Here is a 20015-nt window from a genome sequence, read left to right as displayed (position 1 = left end):
TCGGCAACCATTCACCCGAGGAGCCAATCAGAGGGCACCTTTCGCCCTGCCCTCGCCGTCAGCGCCCAGGCGGAAGGATCCCTTGGGCGACGGCTCCGCCCCGCCCCGCCCCTCGCTCCCCCGGGAGGGCAGGCTAAGGGGCGGGGGTTGGGGCGGTCGTGGCGGGCGGGGGCGTGGTCAGGCCGTTTAAGAACGGAGGGGGCGGCGGCAGGACGGTTCACTCTGTGCCGCTGCCTGGGGGCTGTAGTGACCGCGCCGCTCCTGCTGGGGGCTGCCCACGCCAAGGACCTGCCTCTGTGGTCTCCTCCGCCGCTGCTCAGGTGAGTCCACGGCCCCCTCCTCTAAACGTGCGAGGATGCGCGGTTCCGGAGAGCCGCGAGTTCTGCCCTCGGGGTGGTGGGGGGGCGGAAATCTGCCCCGGCCGAGCGGAGCTCCAGTCTTCGCCAAGCCTGGTGGGGGCACGGCGGCCAGAGGGGAGATGCGGACAGGTGCCAGGCCCCTGTGCTCCCTTCCCCTCCAGCCCCCGCGACGTCACCTCCGCCCCCTAAACAGCCCGCCCCCGAGGGCCAGGCGAGACGCTCCGAGGGGGAGCCACAACTTTCCAGAGACTTCGGCCGGGTCTGGCAAACTTCAGCGAGTTCCTGCTCCAAGCATCGCGCAGGCTGCGCTTTGGCCGGGCGCGGGCCGGGCGGCCGAAGAGTGTGTGACGGGGGCCTTCAGCACCTTCCCCGGGTCCGACGGCGCCCGCCCCACCCCTGCCTTGCTTGCGGTCTCTCGGGCTCGCCCCGGCGCTCCCGCGGGCGCGCACACCTCGGCCGGTCGGCCGGGCGCGAATTCGACGGCGGCGGTTTCGGAAGGCGCAGTTGGAGACGCAGCGTTCAGGGGCTGCATCTGGCCGGGGAGGGGAGGGGTGGTCCCCAGGCTCGGAACCTGGGCCGGGGTTTTAAGGAGAGGGCGGAGATCCCTAACTTTTCCTGCACTCGCTCTAGACTGGGGACACCGAGAGCCGCAAAGTGATCCAAGCGAGTGACTCGTGCGCTGCGCTCCTCTCGGAAACTTCTCGGGAATACTGCGTCCGTGACCTGGTTCCTCCCCTTTGAGGAGTGAAACTTGCTTAGCCTGTAGTCTGAAAGCCACGGCCGTTAAGTGGACTCGGCTAGCGGGGCCGCGGGCGGCTTAGAGGCACGGTGCCCAGGAGGTGTCGCAGTCCAGATCGCGGCGGTGGGAGGGAGTCGGAGGAGGGGGACGAACCTGACGAGTACAGGTTGGTAGCCTGTACACCTAAACGCAGAACGCCTGCCGGAGAAAACAAAACGACGCTACCTCGAAGGAAGGGAGGACTTCCGGGGAAATGCCTGGCGAGTTTCTCTGGAGAACGCGAGTTGAGCCGGGCTCACTAGAACCGACCGTTAGGGTTGGACCCCGCGGGAAGGATCAGCTCGGTTCCCTTCCGCCCCCCCCACCCCTTTTTTTTTTTGTCCGGAGGAAGACTTCTGCAGGGCTGACTAAATCTTTGTCTTAAGTAGGGACCTGCTGCCTTTATAACGTTTGTTTATCTGTTATGGAGTTATAACATGCAAACCGTGGACTGTTCAAGTGCACTTATTACAGTACGCGTTTATAAAGACTTTGTAATCATTTGTATTGTGACAGTTGGTATTCAGGATATTTGGTAGGTGGGTTGGGAGCCTGAACCTCCCCAGGAAATAAAGGGAAGATTATTAAATCCTCCTGAAGTAGACTTCTGGCTTGGCCCAGCTGCCCTGCAGGGGGGGATGTGAGTGGCCATTGTTGGCTACACTAACCTTTCAACGTGAGTAACTTGGCAGGGAAGCAAGCCAGGCAGCCAGCCAGGCAGCCGTCAGGGTGGTAGGAGCGCTTACCAGGAACTGTGCCTTCTTAAAACCCCAGAGGTGTTACTGAGGGAGTGAGACCCGAACTGGAGACCCTGAGACCCTGCCATCGAAGGGGTTAGGGTGGGGACTAGGGAACGCTGACTTTTCTCTTCCCTTTCAGGGAAGCTCTGAGCTGGACCAGCAGGGGTTCTGCCCTTTGACATTGTTGTTTGTGAAGATGGAGAGCTTAGTATCTCTGGAGTCAAGCTTTTACTTGAGATAACTGAAACCTTGTGTCTTAAGGTATACCCACATCTTTAGAGTCCATTTATTCTCAATAAAGAGTTTTTAGAAAGCAGATTTTGGTAGATTATATATAATTTTTCAGGTAGCTGTGGGTAAATTTAACCTCTGCCAGAAAACTTTTTTCTCTGCCAGAAGGCCTCTAAATTGTTACCCCAAACAAAGGTCCCTAATTTCATAAGTTAGTGTGTGTCCATAGAGCGAACAGCAGCACTCTTTATGTTGAATTTCTTCCACAAAACGCGCCTTGTGTCCAGAGATTAAGTTGGGGTAACTGAAGGAAAGGATTGGCGTTTGGCCTGTTTGTCAGAATGACCGTGATTTGGTTGAGCACCTATGGCTCTGCCTACTAATGTGCTCAGCTCGCCTGTGAGTACAAGTAGCCACCGAAATCACATCCTGAGTTGCAGAGGCTCCCCTGCCCCACCTCCCAGTAGTGCCCCACTGAGCCTGCCTTCCCCCAGTGCTCAAGGCCAGGCCGCATTGTGCACATCATGCACTACCCGTCAGAACAGAGAAGTCCTCGCACTTCTGAGAGTCCAAGGAACTGCGCCGCAGTAGAGATAACTTAGAGTGGACTGTAGCGTCCTTGTTCTCCCGGTGCCAGAAACTGGGCACATTCGATACAAAATTAGAAAATGCCGTTATTTTTTCAACTGCTCAACTAAGTAGTACCCGGTCTTCACTTTCATCTTTGATATGCTGTGCGCATGGTGTCAGTCACTAAAGAATGACAAGCCAAGAGCAGCGAACGGACGTGGCAAACCCTTTTTGTGTTGCCGAGAAAACATCTTATGGATGCCCGAGACTAGTTTCATGAGTTAAGTTAAACTTGTGATGTTGTGGTTTGGGTTTCTCGGTCTCGCACGGGACTCTGGGGTGTATCTGTTGTTGTTGTTATTGGGGTGGGGGGGATGGGGCGGGGTTTAAGGGGAAGCAATGCAGGGTCTGAGGTGTTACTTGGGATAAAACATTACTCTGGTTAGATAAGGTCCATTGCTTTTATGTGTTGTCACTGAGGTAAACAAGGCAATATAGAAAAATGCTTTCTGCCATCTTGGTGTTTTGACTGTAACATGTTAAATAAATGGGCATAAGCAGTATTATGATGAAGCAGACACCTCTGTGTTTAAAGAAATGTTCATGTGTTTAAAGCCACTTGGGTACAGCAGTAGTGCTGATCTCTTGTGATGCTTGTGGAACTTCTGGTTTCAAACGTTTTTATCTCTTCACTACATGCATTAATAAGGAAGCTTATATTTGAAATTTAAATGGTTTAGAGGAAGCATCTTTGTGTAGCCCAACTGTGTAGGAAGCCTTATGAATTGTTTAGAATTAATAGATTTTGTACAGCTGAGCCCTGTAGCCTGTTCTAGAACTGTTTGCAGAACCTCTTGGAACAATAGGGAAAAACTAATGTGAAGAAATAATTGCTGATGTTAAGCAACTCTCTGTGTAGGATGTTTTTTAGTCTCGGAGCCTTTGGGAGTCTTGGTCACCCAACTGTGTAAAGTGTTTATTTCTTGGATAACAGTGACTGAGTCCGTAAGTGGTTAAGTGCTTCCTAGGTAGTAGTTTGTGCCAGGTGCCAAGCAGGCCAAGGGAATGGTATGTGAAAAGGCCTGTGGAAATGCTCTGGATGCAAGAGGAGCTGGGTCCGCCTCAGAATGTCCTTGAGGCACTCGGGTTTTGCCGGTTTGTTGCAGCCAGTGGCGTGTGAGCCCCAGGAAGGCAGGGGTCTGTGCTCATTGCTGAATGCCCAGTGCAGGACCTGGCACTCAGAAGGAGTGCCTGTTAACTGGATCCAGTGCTCTGCTGGCATCCGACTGCCATTCCTCTCAGAGAGGGAAGCACACTTCAGGAGATGGCGTCCTGATGGGCCAAGGTGCTGGCACACATTCTTGGATCGCAAGCTCCGGGCCCAAAATGCTGAGTGGCTTCGGGGCCTTTTTAAAAACGGAGGCCTCAGGGGTGTAGGTTTGGAGCGAGGAGCAGTGACGACTAATTGGCCGACAGCTGAAACTCCTCAGGCTGAGCTCCAGACCCGCGCCCTCCAAGCTCTTCCCCCTGCCCATCCACCCCAGCACAGCCTCACAACGCGCACCCAGCCTTTCTCTCTCCGCAGTCACCTGGGTGCTCGTTCTGCTGAGTCTTTCTCTTTTTAACTTTTTGTTTCCCGCTGCCATCGCTGAGCTGGTTTGGGGCTGCACACAGCAGCTCCACGAGAGCGCTAGCCCAGCGCCTCTCCCTGCCTCTGGGCAGCTCTGCGTCCCGGCACCTCCAACACCTTAAGGGCTCACGGGAACTGCCCCTCCCTCTAGAAGATGCGCTCCTTTGAGGACCTGTACCTTTCTGACCTTCTGTTCTTTCCTGACCTCCCTTCCTAATTGACCTACCTTGCCTCATGGAATACACACTCAAATATGTGAGCAAGTTAATGCTCCTTCTTCCTCACCAAACTTTATTTTAATCCAGCTTTGGACCCTTCTCAGAGGCGTCTGATCTTACCCCATCTGGGGATCCCCTTATCCCACGCCTCTTCTCATCAGTACTTCTTTACAGTTCTACCTTGTACCTTATTTTCTAGTTTTTTTCAAACCTTATCTTAAATTGGATGAGCACAAAAAGTTCCGTTTCTGTCTCTATATTTGCTCCCTGTAAACACATTTTGAGAAGAAAATTATCCATGAATCTTGAACTGCTCCCACCCTCTCGTGTTGTCATAAGCTCCTCTCACCTTGCATAGCCCTTACTAGGGTGGGAGAAGGGGTAATCCTCCACCTCGCCTGGCTGGCTACCCCTTATCCTCCAGACACACCCTGTTTATCCCTGAGCTGCGACGGCTGAGGAGGTGGGCATCAGGACCACCGCAGCCGGCTGACTCTGTGTGGGCTTGGCCAGTCCTGGGAAGGTTGCTGACCCACATGCAGAGATGAAGTGCGCGCTAACTGGGCACCTGCTGGGTGTCCAGGTGCCGGCCCTGGGGGTGTTGGGTGGGGCACTGGCGCTGCTGCTATCTCCCTTGCCCAGACCCTTTGTTGTCTTCATCCTTACCCCCTCCCTGCTTCTGAGGCTGCTTTAGTTGTGAGGACACCTGGGTTCTGGTCCTGGAAGCGCCACTGCCCCTTTAGGTTCTACCTCTTCAGTTTCTTCATTGTAAGAAGGACAGTAGAAATATGAGTCGCAGTTAAGTTTCTAGTAGTCACATTAAAAAGTAAAAATAAGCAGGTGAACATAATCCTGTTTAACCCATCATGTCGAATACTATCTTTTCAATTTGTAATCAATATAAAGATATTAATGAGTTATTTTACTTTTTTTCCCCTCGTACGGAGTCCTCAAAATCCAGTGTGTATTTTACGTTCACAGCACATCTCAATTTGGACTTGTCCCATTTCAAGCGCCCAACAGCTTGTGGATACATTATTGGGTGGCACAGATCTAGACCATCTGCAAAAATGTTTCACTGTCAAATCCCGATTCTCCTCGCATGGGAGGCAAGAGTTAATAACACGAGGTTTTGGAGGAAGAGTGTGAGCTAGGATCTAAGCTCTGCAGGGGCAGAGATCTTGGTCTCTTGCTTCCCGATAGACCGTAAGCTCCTAGAACAGTGCTCGGAATGTTGTAGGTACTCAGATATCTGACAGAACGAAAGGAAGCTCAGTCATTGTGGCCCACCTGCTGATAATCATTCACTGTGTGAGTCAGACCTGACACTGAAACGCAGGATGTTTGAGTCCTAGTCCAGTGCTTGTTCTCTTGTTTTTCTGTAGTTTCTTAGAGAATAATCATAAGGTAATAATAGAATTTCGAAGCACTGAAGATAAAATCTTCTGAGATTGGCAGGGGACCAGGACTCTTAACAATTTATCAACAGTTAAAACTTATCAACAATTAAACTTTGAAAATGGGAGAGAAAATAACTTTCATGTAAAAGGTGTCTACAAGATGCCTGATAACAGCAGCACGTGACTTGGTAAATGCTAATTTGATGATAAGCATCCCAGTGCGCCACATGCACGGCTTGTACGGCTCACACAGGTGAAGACGCCAAAGACAAGGCGGTTTGGCCTCCTCATGTGCAGTTGGTGCAGAAATAGCTACCACTCCATGGTCTTGCTCCTTCACTTTAATCCTACCCCTCCACTCCTTCCCCCCCTCCCCTGCCCTCCTACCCAAATTTCTGTTCTTAGCAGTATTTGTGATGATGTCAGAAGGACCACTGAGCCTGGTGATATTCACTTGGGCTGCTGCCGCCATGCTCAGTACCTGGAGGTCAGGTACCTGCTATGCGAAAGTTAACTCTGCAGGGAAGGATCTGTGCAAAACTAAAACTGGGATGGACTGTCTGTGTAATTAGCATCCTCACTGAAATGGAGGCAGCTCATGCTTAGGTATCGGTAAAGGGGGGCATATGGCCAAAGTTGGAGAAATGCTACATTTGAGCAACGGAGAGTGCTGGTCCCTTTCCTGATAAGGCCCACGGGATGCTGCTGGTGATGAGGTGGGGCCTTTAGCTGACTGAGGTCCTCCTTTTGGACAACTAACAACAGTTCAAAGCTCTAAACTAGAAAGTTAGATGGTAAGTTAGTTTGTGGACACAGCCCTTGATAAAACCTGGAGGCTGTCAGCCCTTAAACCCTATGGATTGTATGTAAACTTGTTCATCTTTACGGTAAAGTCTCCTAGGAATTGTCCTATTTTTCTCAGCCTAGTCAGTCTCTAAAACTGTAGGGCCCGCTCTGGGGATCTCTTTAAATGAGTTCAGACTGGTAACATCTCTGATTTAGAAAGAGGCATTTGGTAGAAGGGAGAGAGGTACCCAGGAGCAACAAGGATTATTTCCAGTTCAAGTTGAGTGTGTAGCACTTAATCATGCTGACACCTTGGAAAAATCAAGGCTTCTATGCCTCTCTCCCATCCAGAGATATCTGTGTTCTGACCTTGTTAATACTTACATTTGCAACGATTCAGGGTATTCCTTTAAGCACTTGAACTTCTGTGGTGTCCCTGTTACAACATCCGGGACAGTGTTTTTATTCTGTCTCATGCTGTTTTGCTGCCACAGCATGAGTTCTTCCAGCGTTATCTCTCCAACCACACTTACTTAGGCGTCCTATTTTGAAAGACAGGAAAGAGTTTTCTGTTTCGAGTCGTCTCAGGGCGGGTGTCTGTGGACGGGGCCCAGGCATTGATAACCGTGAAGACTGTATGTTGGCATCAGTGGGGAGGGAGCGCTTGTGAGGGCCCTCCCACTGGGAAAGCCTGGGCAGAGCGAGGGGGCACTGGCCTCTCTTCCCTCTTCTGCTTCCGTCCGGGACACTCTTTCCCTTTGGCTCAGGCAGCATCCCCATTGCCGTGGGAATTGAACCAAATTTTTAGACTCTAGTACCCATCAGTGTTGAATGGCTAGGAGGATGCTGATAACCCTGAGAAAATAGGTTGAGGCCTCTGGCTGAATGTGCTGGAGCTGAGTGAGAAAAGACCACCTGCGGGGTTTGTTGTGTCACTGACTGAGAGCAGTTTTCCCCAGGCACAGCTTTGTGGCGTGGGGCACTTATATCTTTGGACTGAGGTAGAGTGTGTTTGTGGGTGTTTGAGCGAGCAGATGTAAGCATAACTTCTTGTAAAAAGTTAACAAAGAATAAATTTTCTTGTCCTTTTAATAAACAAGGCATTTTTTTATCTGGTTCTGTTGCTTTGGGCTGTCTACTAATCGAAACTCTTATTCCAGGTACATGAACCACAGGTGTGCGTCTCAGTTATCTGTGACTCTGTAGTGTGTTTGGGGGCAGTGGGAGAGTCTCCAGAATGTGGCCTCCTCCCAGGTGGTGGGCCGGGGGCCCTGCCGAGGGGCTGGCAGCTGGCAGACAAAAGGCTTCCTCAGGCTGCCCTCTGGTCCTAGATGACTTCGACCTTCACCTCCCTAGGAATTCAAGGAGTAAGGGAGGATTTCTCTGCAGAAGGCTGAATCCCTGTTGACCCTGGTTTTTCTCCTTTTTGCCCACTTATCTGCTGCAGCGTATATCAAGTCCATGGTCCTTCCAAGTCCCTGGCTCTCTCTCGAGGGTGAAAGGATCTCAAGGATCAGACTGCACACAGGTGGGAAAAGGGGCAGGTGTCCAGTCCTAGGTTCAACGTGCAGGCCTTCGTCAGTCTGTTCCAGGCTGTTTCTGTTTCAAGTCTGTTCCAGCTCTCCTTCCTGTGCCAGCCCTTGGGGTCCTGATCACTTCTTGCCAATCTACCTACCTTCTCTCTGCAGCTCCAGTTGGGTTATTTGTTCTTGGATCTGATAAAGTTACCCTCTTGTCTGCAGGGAGTGTCTTGTTCTGTTGCTTCATCCGCAGATTCACAATCCTGATCTTCCAGCCACCAGAGTGACTCCCAGCAGCTGTTCCTTTATTCTGTGAGCAGGGCATGTGCCTTAGTTGCAGATCCAGACCAGGATCAGCCCATTCCTAAAAGCTCTCTCCTGTGCTATTATTTTTTCCTCTTAATGCTTGCCCAGTTAGCTGACTATCCCAGCTCCTTCCATTCCTGGCTTCTCTCTCCCTTCAGGACTTGCTTTCTCTGAAATCACCACTGCCTCCCAACCTGGCTGGTATCCTGGAGCTTCCGCAGAAATGAGGATCCTAGGCCTTCATCTTTCAGCCATTGTTCCTTTACAACAAACATTCGCATGACTATACTTAATTATGTTCATTCTGGTGGCTCCCATCAGGCTGGATGCACCCCCAAATCCATGATGGTTTTGAGGGAGAGAGTTTCTGTACTGACAGTTGTTAGTTACTTTCATTCTAAATGCTTCTGCCTTGCTTTCGGCACTTGCCGTCTGGCCTTACTCCATGCAGGGGGCCTTAATACTTCTAGCCAACTTCTTTCCCACCCTCTGATAACAAAGCTTCATACCTTTCTTCTCTTTTTCCTTCTTATTGCTATCTCCTTCCTACAACTACCTGAACAACCAGCTTACCTTCAAAGCCCTGCCCTCACCCCAACACGTATACCAAAGCTGTCTGCCACCTAGGAAGCCTCCTAAGTCCCATTTCTGCCACTTCCCAGCAGTGCGTCCTTGGACAGTTAACAGTGTGTGTATCCTCTTTGTTCTCCAGTTTCCCCACCTATGAAAGTAGGGAAATAGTATCTCCCTTAGAGGATTGTTGTAGGAATCGGATGGGTCGATCCAGATGAACTTACAGCACCGTTTCGCTGCCTGTTTGGGACATTGTCAAATAGTTTGGTGGCTCATAGGGCACCTGGCCAAACATCTAGTCACATTTGGTGTCCCCTGGCTGTGGCCGTCTCTACAGGAAGAGCCTGCACTCAAGCAGGCAGTAAAGGCTGGTTGACCGAAGCTTTGCTGTCTTCAGCGTGTACAGTGGGGATAAAGGCCGATGGGAAGACAAGGCGTTGCAGTTGTATAGTTGGCAGAAGGTAGCTCCGTTTTTTGGATAAGACCAGTACAATTTCTGTTTTAGAAAAGATCACTTTGGTAGCAGTAAGCAGTGGTCATCCCAGTGTACGTGTGGGTTTGTAGCTTAAGAGCTTATTGCCTTCTCTCCACCTGCCGCCCACCAGTGGCAGAACTTGACCTTGGTGGAAGTTGTTTTCAGTTCCAGGAGTCAGAACATTAGGTCCAGAGCTGAGGATCTGGGGTCAATTTGCTTAATCTTTCCTGATCCTTATTCTTTGTGTACAGGGGACAGTTGTCGCTTCCTCAGAGCGCTTGTGAGGATTAATGGGAGTGGACGTGAAGTGGCTTGTACTAAGTACTCTTCTGTCTGCTTGCCCACACACCTCTACACCTTCATTTTATAGGAGAAAAAGAAATAGGCCCAGAGCTGTGGTTTCCATTCCCTCAGCCAGCTGAGGGAAGAGGTGGGATGGGATGTTATGACGAGTGTTGCCATGTACTTTCACTTCTGCTTAAATTCTCTAAGCTTTTATAGGCAAGGAAGTAGTTTCTTTTTGCTTAAAGGGCCCTCAGTTGTACACGGAGGAGAAGAGTTTGTGTGGAAGATCGCAGCCACGGGCACATGGGTTCCCCCGGGGCCAGGAGCCGGGGACGGCAGGGGCCTTTGTGCCCCATACACACCTCCCTTGGAGTCTGTCACCAGTCTTAGTCTACCGTGCATGGCTGGGTCTCTGACCCTGAGCTGGAAAGGGTCACTAGGAAGATCCAGGCCGTTGGGGTAACATCCGGTGAACAGCATGTTGTCATCAAAGGAATGCTGTAACGTGTTTGAGTTTCTTTTGTGTTCTTAAGCCCACAGCAGGGTCAGGGGAAGAGGGTGCTGCTCAGTTGTCTGTGGGCTAGATGGGCTGCCATAGCTGAGAGCGCCTCTTTCACCCTGCAGCATTTCCATGAAACCTTCTGGAGCTTCCATGTCAGATGTCACAGACCTAGGCTTAAATATATACCGTCTTTAACTTCACGGATGTACATCTCCGCACATGCCAAGGAGACTCTGGGCATTTCTACAACTAATGCCAGGCACAAACAAATCAGTGCCGATTTGACCCAAGCCCTCGACCATGAGGCCTAGACGTATTACAAGGGCTCTTAGCATTCATCTCCAACCTGTCCGTCTGCCTGTCCTGTTGCCCACCCGGAGTCCCCTCATGCTTTCGTAGCCTCTGTCACTCTTGCTTCTGGGATCTAGATAAGATAGGACTAGAAATAACTTTTTTTTTTTTTTTCTTTTCAATGAGGGCTCAAACTGGTTTTCAGATCACCCTGCCTTGAGTGTGCCAGGCAGTGGGAAACAAGGGTAAGTTAGTGTGCTCAGGGAGCTTGGTTTACTCTTTGGGCTTAGTTTGTCTTTTCCTCTCACCTTTTGCTGCCATCTCTACAAACTTGTTTTCCACTAATGTGTGTATTTTATCCTTCTGCTGTAGCCAGATGCTAAAAGAAAAGGGAATTCAAGGGAACCTAAGATAGTCATTCATCACAAGTCAAACTTTTTAGAAGATTAAGTAGCTTAAACTGAGCAGGCAGTTGGTCATCCTCACTTGTAAAAAGGTGCCTGAATTTTCACATCAGTGAGAAATCATGGTTCCCACCTTTCCCAGTTTCTAGTGCAAAATACAATGCATCTGCTTCTCAGACGAGTAAAGGGAAATCAAACACTTTAGTTTGAATTTACCAGGCTGCAAATTAATTTTTTTTCTAGTTACTATTTCATTAATTGTGCTAATTAGAATTTGCCTTTAACCAGGGCCTTTCATGAATTGAGACTGTGTGTTTCACGTGATTCTTTTATATGGGGATTATATCAGTGTTGCTCTCAAGTGGTTAATTAAAACTAAAACCGTTACACTAAGCTCTGGTGTGTTATCTAAGCACTAAGGGCCTATGACTTGGATTTATTCTGGTAATACCGCGTTTGTCTAAGTAACCTGTAAATGTACTTTTGATATTTGAAATTGTTTGGATGGGTGAGGGAAAACAAAGTATTCATTTCTAATAGGCATTGATAACTTATTTTGGGCTCTTCTAGTAAGCTAAACAACAAATATAACTCAGCCTAAATTTGAGCCTTCAAGAGCTTCAAGAGCTGCTCCAGATCTAAGTCACAGTCAATTGGGAGAATTAAAAACTATACCATGGACTTGGCACATGTTCTGCACTGTGCTTTTATATAGACTACTTTTTTCTAAGAGTTAACTCCATTATTCATATATGTGTCAGAAGTTGTTGACATGGAAGATGCCAACTATAGGCATCTTAGGTTCCTGAAAAAGTGTTTACTGCATTTATTAAGGTTCTTGCAACTGTAGCCAGTAACCAACAGCACCATGAGGATAGCTGTAATATGTCTGAAATGAGAAATAGTAATTCTTGTAAAACTACAGAAAACATTTTTGGATACTAAACATAGAATGACACTAGATGAGATGACTTATCCATTGTTTTGAAAGTTTTGGGGTTTTTTTGGATAAACAATGGACATCATCTTTTAAACACTGCAAAAGTAGAAAATTGACTAAAAGCCATTCCAGATAAACGCTGTCCCTCCTCCTCTGCCTGCCCCTCTAGAGATCAGTTTTTAGGCTTGGAGGGGAAGCTTCTAAGTGTATTTGGTTTTGGCACGTGGTTACAGGGATGGTGGGGAGAGCTAGGAGGAAAGGAATTGAAGGAATTAAACAAGGTAGCAGATTAGAAGGCTCAAAGGGGAGAGATTTTGGAATATGGCTCATAAGATTTTAACTTTTTTCAACTAATACATATGTAGGTTCCAAATTCAAAAGAGATAAAATAAGTTTTCTTTATACCCTGTACCCCAAGCTAGCAGTGGTATTTGGTGTAAGCTGAACTACTTGTATATCCTTCCAGAGATTTTTGATTGTGTAAGCATAGACTTGTGCTTTTACACACACAGTTTCACACTTGCTTTTTTATTAATCAATCTTGATAAGCATTTCATATTCATACAGATAGAGCAGCCACCATTCTTTTGGACAACTCCAGGCATTTGTATCCTGTTGTATACATGCATCAAGTCATTTAACTTTCTTTACCGATGACTATTTGTAGCTTTATAAATAATTCTTCAGTGAATATCCTTGTGCATACTTGCAAGTATACTCACAGGATTAAATCCAAAGTGGACTTCCTAGAAGTAGAATTGCTATGCCAAAGAGTATGTCCACTTAAAATTGAGAGTCCCATGTTGTTCTTCAGAGGGAACCCACGGGCAGTGTACCAAAAGTGTCTGCTTCTTGGTCTTTGCCAATCTGATAGGTAAAAATGATACATTGAAGTCTAAATTTGCCCATCCCTTAAGGTAAGTTTGAATACGTTAAGTGTCTGAGCCACTGTTCGTGTCCTTTGCCCCTTCTTTTATGTTGGGGTTCTAGTATTTCTGATGTGTAGGAGCGCCTTATTCATTAAGGAAATGACTGCTTTGTCTAATGTTACAAGTATTTTCCTGGTTTTGTCTTCTCACGTCTTTATGGTGTTTTCACCATGTAGATGTTTTAATTTTTATATAGGCAAATGTATCAATTTTTTGTGACTTCTATGTGATTTAGAAAGGAATACCTAGTCTATGTAAATTTACATAAATTTCATGTTTTTCTAGTATTGTTAGGGTTTCATCCTTTTACACTTAAGTCTTTGATTCATCCGTCTAGATCTTAGATTGGCACAAGCTAAGGAGCCATCCTTGCTTATTTTTAAAATCTAGATAACTATCCAGATGTCTCAAAAATTTCCCTTTACTATTTTGAATGCCTCCTTTTTATACACTAAATCCCCTTATGTACTAGATTTTCATTCTAGATTTAAAAAATTCTGTTTCATCTATTTGTCTGCCTTTTTCTGCCAATATCATTGCTGTTTTCAGTTATTGTAGCTTCATAATATCTCTTACCAGGCTAGTAGACACCATTCCAATTTTTAATAACTTTTCTGGCTATTCCTGCCCCTCCTCCCATTAGAACCTTACAAATTTTCAGTCTAAAATAGATTCTAACTTTGAATCTACTACAATTTCAGAGATTTTAAAATATGTGAAAATTTTCATGCATATATACTACACCTCCCACCCTCCACCCCCGCGCCAAGAATGAGTGATAGCTTTCCTCAGATTCTCCCTGGTCTTAGATGTCCCGCTTCTAATGTTAAGAGCCACTGTTCTAGAGGTGGGAGTAGTCCTGACTTTAGATGACTTCTTTTTTTAACAAGTCCTTAAAAAAAGGCACGAGTCAAAAGTGATTCCTGCAACTATTCTCCTCTACAACATTATTGAGTTTCTTCCTAGAGATTTTCTTAAAATTAATTGTTCCTTCTTTTCCAAGTACTGACTGAATTGCAGCTCCTCTGTTGCTGTGACTTCTTTATGCCCATACCAGAAACCCGAGCCTTGGAAGCACACTAACAGCTGATACACAGAGTAAAGCAAGTTGTATTTTTGTAGGTAAATCAACACACCTGGCAGAAATCGATGTCACTAAATCATAGTTTAGCAATGTTTCAAAACAAAGCTGGAGCCATACCTTTCTGTAATCATTTGAACTTAATTGTGTAGTGCCCTGCGCAGTGGGCACAAGTGTCATGTGTGCTACGCTCATCATTAAAGGGGCCACAAAGAACCAAGTGTATATAGAGCACATTAAAAAGAGATCTCTACTGTCCCAAACCTGACTTGAAACCAAAGGCCAGCCACAGTAAACATCAAGTATTTCATCACAAATTTTGCTTGGTATCCTTAACTTAGAAGTGCTTTGGTAGGATAATCTAGACAGCCTAGGGCTTTCTAACGCTGTCCAAACAGGTTTGAAGGAAAACGTTTACCTTCCCTTTGGCAAGTATTCTTCAGTAGCAAGCAGAAGAGTGCCCATCCCCCACTAGCCTTCCTGGAGCCTGCTTTAGTCACGTGATCTACTTTCCCATGGCCAACTAAGCAAATTCAGTCCCTTAACCTACATACTAAAGGGGGCCTGTGATCTGGCTTGAGAAGAGGCGCATGATGGCCAGACTGGACAACTCGTCAGGTCTCGGCTGCCTTCTGCCCCTCAACCCCAGCTGAGAGCTCTTGTTGCCTTTCTGTCGGTTGTGTCCCCGCCCCATAAATGAGCTCCTCTGTGGCCTTCCTGTTCGCCCCGATCAACTGACGCTTCTTCTACCTTCATATTACATTTTCTTTCACCGACACACTGCCTCATATTGAGACATTGTGTTCTCACCCTCCTCCTTGATGGCCAGCTCCTGGAAAGCTCGTCTTGGTGTGTCCAGTGGTGCCCCCAACATGGATCGACAACCATTGATCTGAGCTCTATAGATAAGGCGAGGGTCCCTGGCATCAGTGCAAGACTAAAAACCCAAGTTGGAACCCCAGGACTATGCATGCTGGACGTGCTTTCAAAGGCAGCGGCTTCCAAACAATGAAGCTGCAGGTCGTTGGGATGGATTTTGTGTGTCTAGCAAGTCAGAAAAGTGAAGGGGGTGGCAAAACTTCCTGTTTGCAGTGAAGTCTGAGGACAGCACCTCAGCCTTTTACATCCAGCTAGCTAATGTGGGACCCATGTGGATCCACAGCACCTGGACTTTCTAATGTATCCGTTTTTGTTATTCCATATTAGCATTTCCAGGGAATCTGTTGTTTCATTTTCTGAACAATATAACTTAGTTGAAAATTACTTTGGTAACCTTGTGGTTCTAGCCGGTGATGTGCGAGAAGCACGTTTTTCTCTTAGTACTGAGTGCTAACTTTGTTCTCCTTGGGTAGACTGAAGGGATTCTTTTTCAAAATACAGTTGAAAAATCACACTGCCCTGAGGAGTTTTTCCACATCCTGTGTGGGGCCTCCTTGCTGGACAGAGCGGTTCCACTGCTTAGCTGATCTAATCCTTTGTTACTCAGGAATTTTGTCATTCAGACACCTCCTTGGTCCTACCCTGGATAACAGGATTGTTTGTTACGGGGCAGACAGCTCCCGTAAGTGAAGAGGATATTGGCGTATTTGATTCTAGCAGGACTAAGCCCAGGGTTGAGAATCCACCTGTTCACGAAGAGAAGGAAGCTTCTCTTGTGGATCCTGTGCTCTGTGTGGGCATTGTAGCCGAGGTATCAACCAGCTCAGGATGCAGTTAGGGAGCCAAAAGCAGGAGAGGTGATGTCCATGGAAAACAAGGAAAATTAGCAAAACCTATAGACCCTCTGTTGAATAATGTTGTGTTTAGGTTACTCGGTTTAGTCAGTTTGTCTGCTTCCCTTCACACACAGGCTCCACCCCCGACCCTACCCTCACGCGGACAAAACAGGCAAAACAAACAAACCCCACAGAAAACAAAAGTCCGAAGTTGTCAGATTTGGTGTAGGGTAAGTTTGTGTGTGTATTGTCCTTACTCCACGCAGGCGCTGTTCTTAACATGTTTAAACTCATTTAATCCTCAACGGCAGCACCCGGCAGTAGGTGCTCTTTGCCACTTTGCAGTAAGGGAGGTGTTCAGAGAGAAACCAGCATCACCTCTGAGTCCCTGGAGCTGCTTTGCCACATAGAAGTGAGTCCTAACTCTGTTTCTCTTCCCTCCCTTTCAGTTTCCCCGGCAACAACATCCCCCAAGATGGCAGAGGAGAGCAACAGTACCAGCGACTGCGTGTCCTTCAGCGTGCTCACCTGGGACCAGGTGAGCCGGCTGCATGAGGTCCTGACCGAGGTCGTACCCATCCACGGACGAGGCAACTTCCCCACCTTGGAGATCACGCTGAAGGACATCGTGCAGACGGTCCGCGGCCGGCTGGAGGAGGCGGGCATCAAAGTGCAGGACGTCCGGCTGAACGGCTCTGCGGCCGGCCACGTCTTGGTCAAGGACAACGGGTTGGGTTGCAAAGACCTGGACCTCATCTTTCACGTGGCTCTGCCCACGGAGGCCGAGTTTCAGCTGGTCAGGGATGTGGTCCTGTGCTCCCTCCTGAACTTCCTGCCAGAGGGCGTGAACAAACTCAAGATCAGCCCAGTCACTCTGAAGGAGGCGTACGTCCAGAAGCTGGTGAAGGTGTGCACGGACACTGACCGCTGGAGTCTGATCTCCCTCTCCAACAAGAACGGGCGGAACGTGGAGCTGAAATTTGTGGACTCCATCCGGCGTCAGTTCGAGTTCAGTGTGGACTCTTTCCAGATCATCCTGGACTCCCTGCTCTTCTTCTACGACTGCTCCAGCCGCCCCCCCTCCGAGCACCTGCACCCTGCTGTCATCGGGGAGAGCGTGTACGGGGACTTCGAGGAAGCCTTGGCCCACCTGCGCAACAGACTCATCGCCACCAAGAACCCCGAGGAGATCCGGGGCGGGGGGCTGCTCAAGTACAGCAACCTCCTGGTGCGGGACTTCAGGCCCGCCGACCAGGACGAGATCAAGACCCTGGAGCGCTACATGTGCTCCCGCTTCTTCATCGACTTCCCCGACATCCTCGAGCAGCAGAGGAAGCTGGAGACCTACCTGCAGAACCACTTCGCGGAGGAGGAGAGGAGCAAGTACGACTACCTCATGACCCTGCGCAGGGTGGTGAATGAGAGCACCGTGTGCCTCATGGGCCACGAGCGCAGGCAGACCCTGAACCTCATCTCCCTGCTGGCGCTGCGCGTGCTGGCCGAGCACAACATCATCCCCAACGCCACCACCGTCACCTGTTACTACCAGCCTGCGCCCTACGTCAGTGACGGAAGCTTCAGCAACTACTACGTGGCCCACCCTCCGGTCACCTACAGCCAGCCCTACCCCACCTGGCTGCCCTGCAACTAACCTTGGGACCCGAGGGTTTCCACAGGGGGGACCCCCGTAGGGCGAGGGCTCTCAGGTAGGGGAGCCTCCTTCTAGATGTAGGTGTTTGGCTTTTAAAGGGGAACTCAGCTCTGACTCTGCTTTTTTTTTTTTTTTCTTTGTGCGCCCATTGGAATGGGTCTCCAGTATATCATGAGCCAACCCTAAAGGGACCTGTGATTCCAGTGCCACTTTGGAAAATGCTATAGGAACTATGACCTATCCACATCTTTCCAAGACAGACACTAACATGCCGTGTTCCAAACATCGGTACGGGGACGTCTGAGCTCCGTGCGGTCGTTGAGATTGGGAAACACGTGGGCAGTGTAGAAGTTTCCAGCTGCTGGGCTTCTCACTGGAGCCTAGGGTAGGGGATGTCGGCCCTACCCTGGAATTCTCAGCACTTACGTGGAAGTTGTGCGGATGGTCTATTTTCTTGTGTCAATTTTAGTCCCGCAGAAAATGGTAAACATGAGGGTGCTCTTGTGGCTTAATTTTTGTTCAAGGGACTAAATTGCTTATGTTTAGTCTCTGTCAGCAGAGCTGAGGATTTCTCTCCTCAATAAACCAAAGCCGATAGCTGGAGAATCACGATCTGGTTGGAAGTGGTTTATGGTTTAGATGCTGTGCTATCACGAGGAATTGTGAGATATTGCTGAGAAAAAAAAAAAAAAAAAACCTTTTCTTGAAATGTAACTTGAAAACAAAATAAACTGTGCAACATAATGTTCAGTAGAATTGTGGTGGGGGATTGTAAATAGGAAACGTGAATGTTCAATTTTTCTTTTCTTTAAAGTGAGGAATTCTTATTGAATGACACTTTTTTGTTTCCCTCATCAGTTGATCACTTTTGTTTTGCTCTTCCCAAGACTAAGGATTGTGCCGAGTCTAGAGTCATTGCCGTAACTGATGTGAGGGTCTTCCCATGTTTTAATCGGAAACCCATTTTGGTCACATTCCAAGTATGACTGGCTGTGTTTTCTGGAGTACTTTGGCTGATTTCTGTTTTTGTTTTTTCAAAAATAGTGGTTTCCTTCTCCAGGCTTTTTGGACAGCAGACAAATCCAGGGATTTCAGTAGATCCGAGTGACCTGTGGAATGGTCCGCGCCTGCGGGCAGAGTTCTCTGGTTTAAAATTGCTTTAGATTCGCACCTGCTGTCCCTGTGCTGTGTGTGACGTGGACGCTCCTTCCATCAGTGGGGCCTCGTGTGTGTCCAAGCCCCCAGGGCATCCTCAAGAGGATTCCTTCTGGTGTATTTGGGAAGAATTGAGAGAATGAAGAAGAATAATCTTCCTTACTCTGGTAGATTGACCAGACTTGTTTATACTCTGCACTTTAGAAGGCAAACAGTGTTAATCTCCAGTCTGAAGCAAGCTTAGCAAATGGGAGAGTTCTAGGCTACTGTTGCTTTCCCAGTAGGATAAGGGACTTTGTGTTTTGAAGCTTTTTGTGGGATCTCTTAGAAAGCATCACTTTAGGGTATCAAGGGCAAAGAAACTCCATATTGCCAGCCAGCTTAGTTTCTTGAGTGATTTAATGAAATCCATGCTCCTGATTTTTACTTTCTCCTGTGGCCATAAAAATCCCAAGCCCTGAGTGATTGCTTTCTCCTTGCTTGAAGCAATGAAGTTACCTTAATGCTTAGTAGAAAAGGAGTGGTTTACCTTTTTCTGAAGATTATATTTTCAGGTTTTTTTCTGGAATACGTTGTCTTGGTCCTCTTGAAAGCAGATCGGGCATGACTGAAACCCAAGGCTTAGTTGGTATCCATGTTGTGGACTAGTTGAATAGAAGTCACTTCTTAGTGTAACCAGCTTCTATTTCCCTGTGAACCAGTAGTTATATTTGAATTCACTGGCTTTGAGTCAAGGCTGGTTCTACATTGAGGCGGGTCCTGGGGTGCTTCAGTGTTAAAAAGGGCAGTGAAGAGTGAGCCCCAAGTTTAAAAACTCTGTGGTCATCCATGACCTCAAAAGGCTGCCATTGTGGTCAAATGGCAACACGTTTGCACAAAGATGACAGATCTGTTTAACCAAAGCTCTGAAATATGACAAAGCCGCCAGCATAAGCACTTGCTCACAGAAGTCAGTGTTGCTTCTACTAGAAGGCTTGTGGATCAGGGTAACGAGGGTCCGGATGAAGATGGGATCAGACCTGCCTCAAGTAATTAAATTTCCAGTTTGTCCTTGGAGTTCTTTCTGCTTATATCTTTTTCCTATCTGGTACTAGTCCTCCTTTAAGGATGAAGGGAGGCACAGAAGTTGCTAGAAATCCCCAGCCCCCCAGTTATTTACCACCATTGCACGATGGCCATCTCGATAGACTCCCTTCACCTGAAGTTCTTAGTCAGCCCAGCTGTTTTGAAGTTTGAGAGTAGACCTGTGTTCTAGAACCATCAGGGTAAAAAGCTGCACTCACCCAAAGCTGCGCTTTTAAATACCACCCTGGTCTAGTGGTGTCTCCATCTTCTCTATGAGCCTCTTGCCTGCCTCGGAACAGGTAACCTTGAATTTCAGGTGTCTGGAAATTCTAGCTGGAACCTGCCTTTTGTGCTGCTCACACAAGCACCAGGTACTCTGAACTTGTACTGAGTCCAGTGGTTCCTCTTTTT

At 47.9% G+C, this 20015-nt stretch overlaps 1 protein-coding gene across 1 annotated transcript; it reads left to right on the top strand.

Moving 5' to 3' along the window:
• The first annotated feature begins 210 nt into the window (after positions 1 to 210).
• On the top strand, positions 211 to 18074 carry TENT5C (terminal nucleotidyltransferase 5C). Its single transcript, XM_061186107.1, has 2 exons — positions 211 to 320; positions 16183 to 18074. Exon 2 carries the CDS (start codon positions 16209 to 16211, stop codon positions 17382 to 17384), a length of 1176 nt encoding a protein of 391 aa, XP_061042090.1. The 5' UTR covers positions 211 to 320; positions 16183 to 16208; the 3' UTR covers positions 17385 to 18074.
• The last annotated feature ends 1941 nt before the right edge of the window (positions 18075 to 20015 follow it).

This window comes from Eubalaena glacialis, chromosome 3 (genome assembly GCF_028564815.1).
Source record: "Eubalaena glacialis isolate mEubGla1 chromosome 3, mEubGla1.1.hap2.+ XY, whole genome shotgun sequence".
In the NCBI taxonomy this organism is placed as follows: domain Eukaryota; kingdom Metazoa; phylum Chordata; class Mammalia; order Artiodactyla; family Balaenidae; genus Eubalaena; species Eubalaena glacialis.
Note: the sequence above shows the minus strand (reverse complement) of the source record. Positions and strands in the feature narration are given on the sequence as shown.

Bases quoted from the DNA above. Each gene is read 5' to 3' on its own strand.
- TENT5C (XM_061186107.1), top strand. From the start codon at position 16,209: ATGGCAGAGGAGAGCAACAGTACCAGCGACTGCGTGTCCTTCAGCGTG.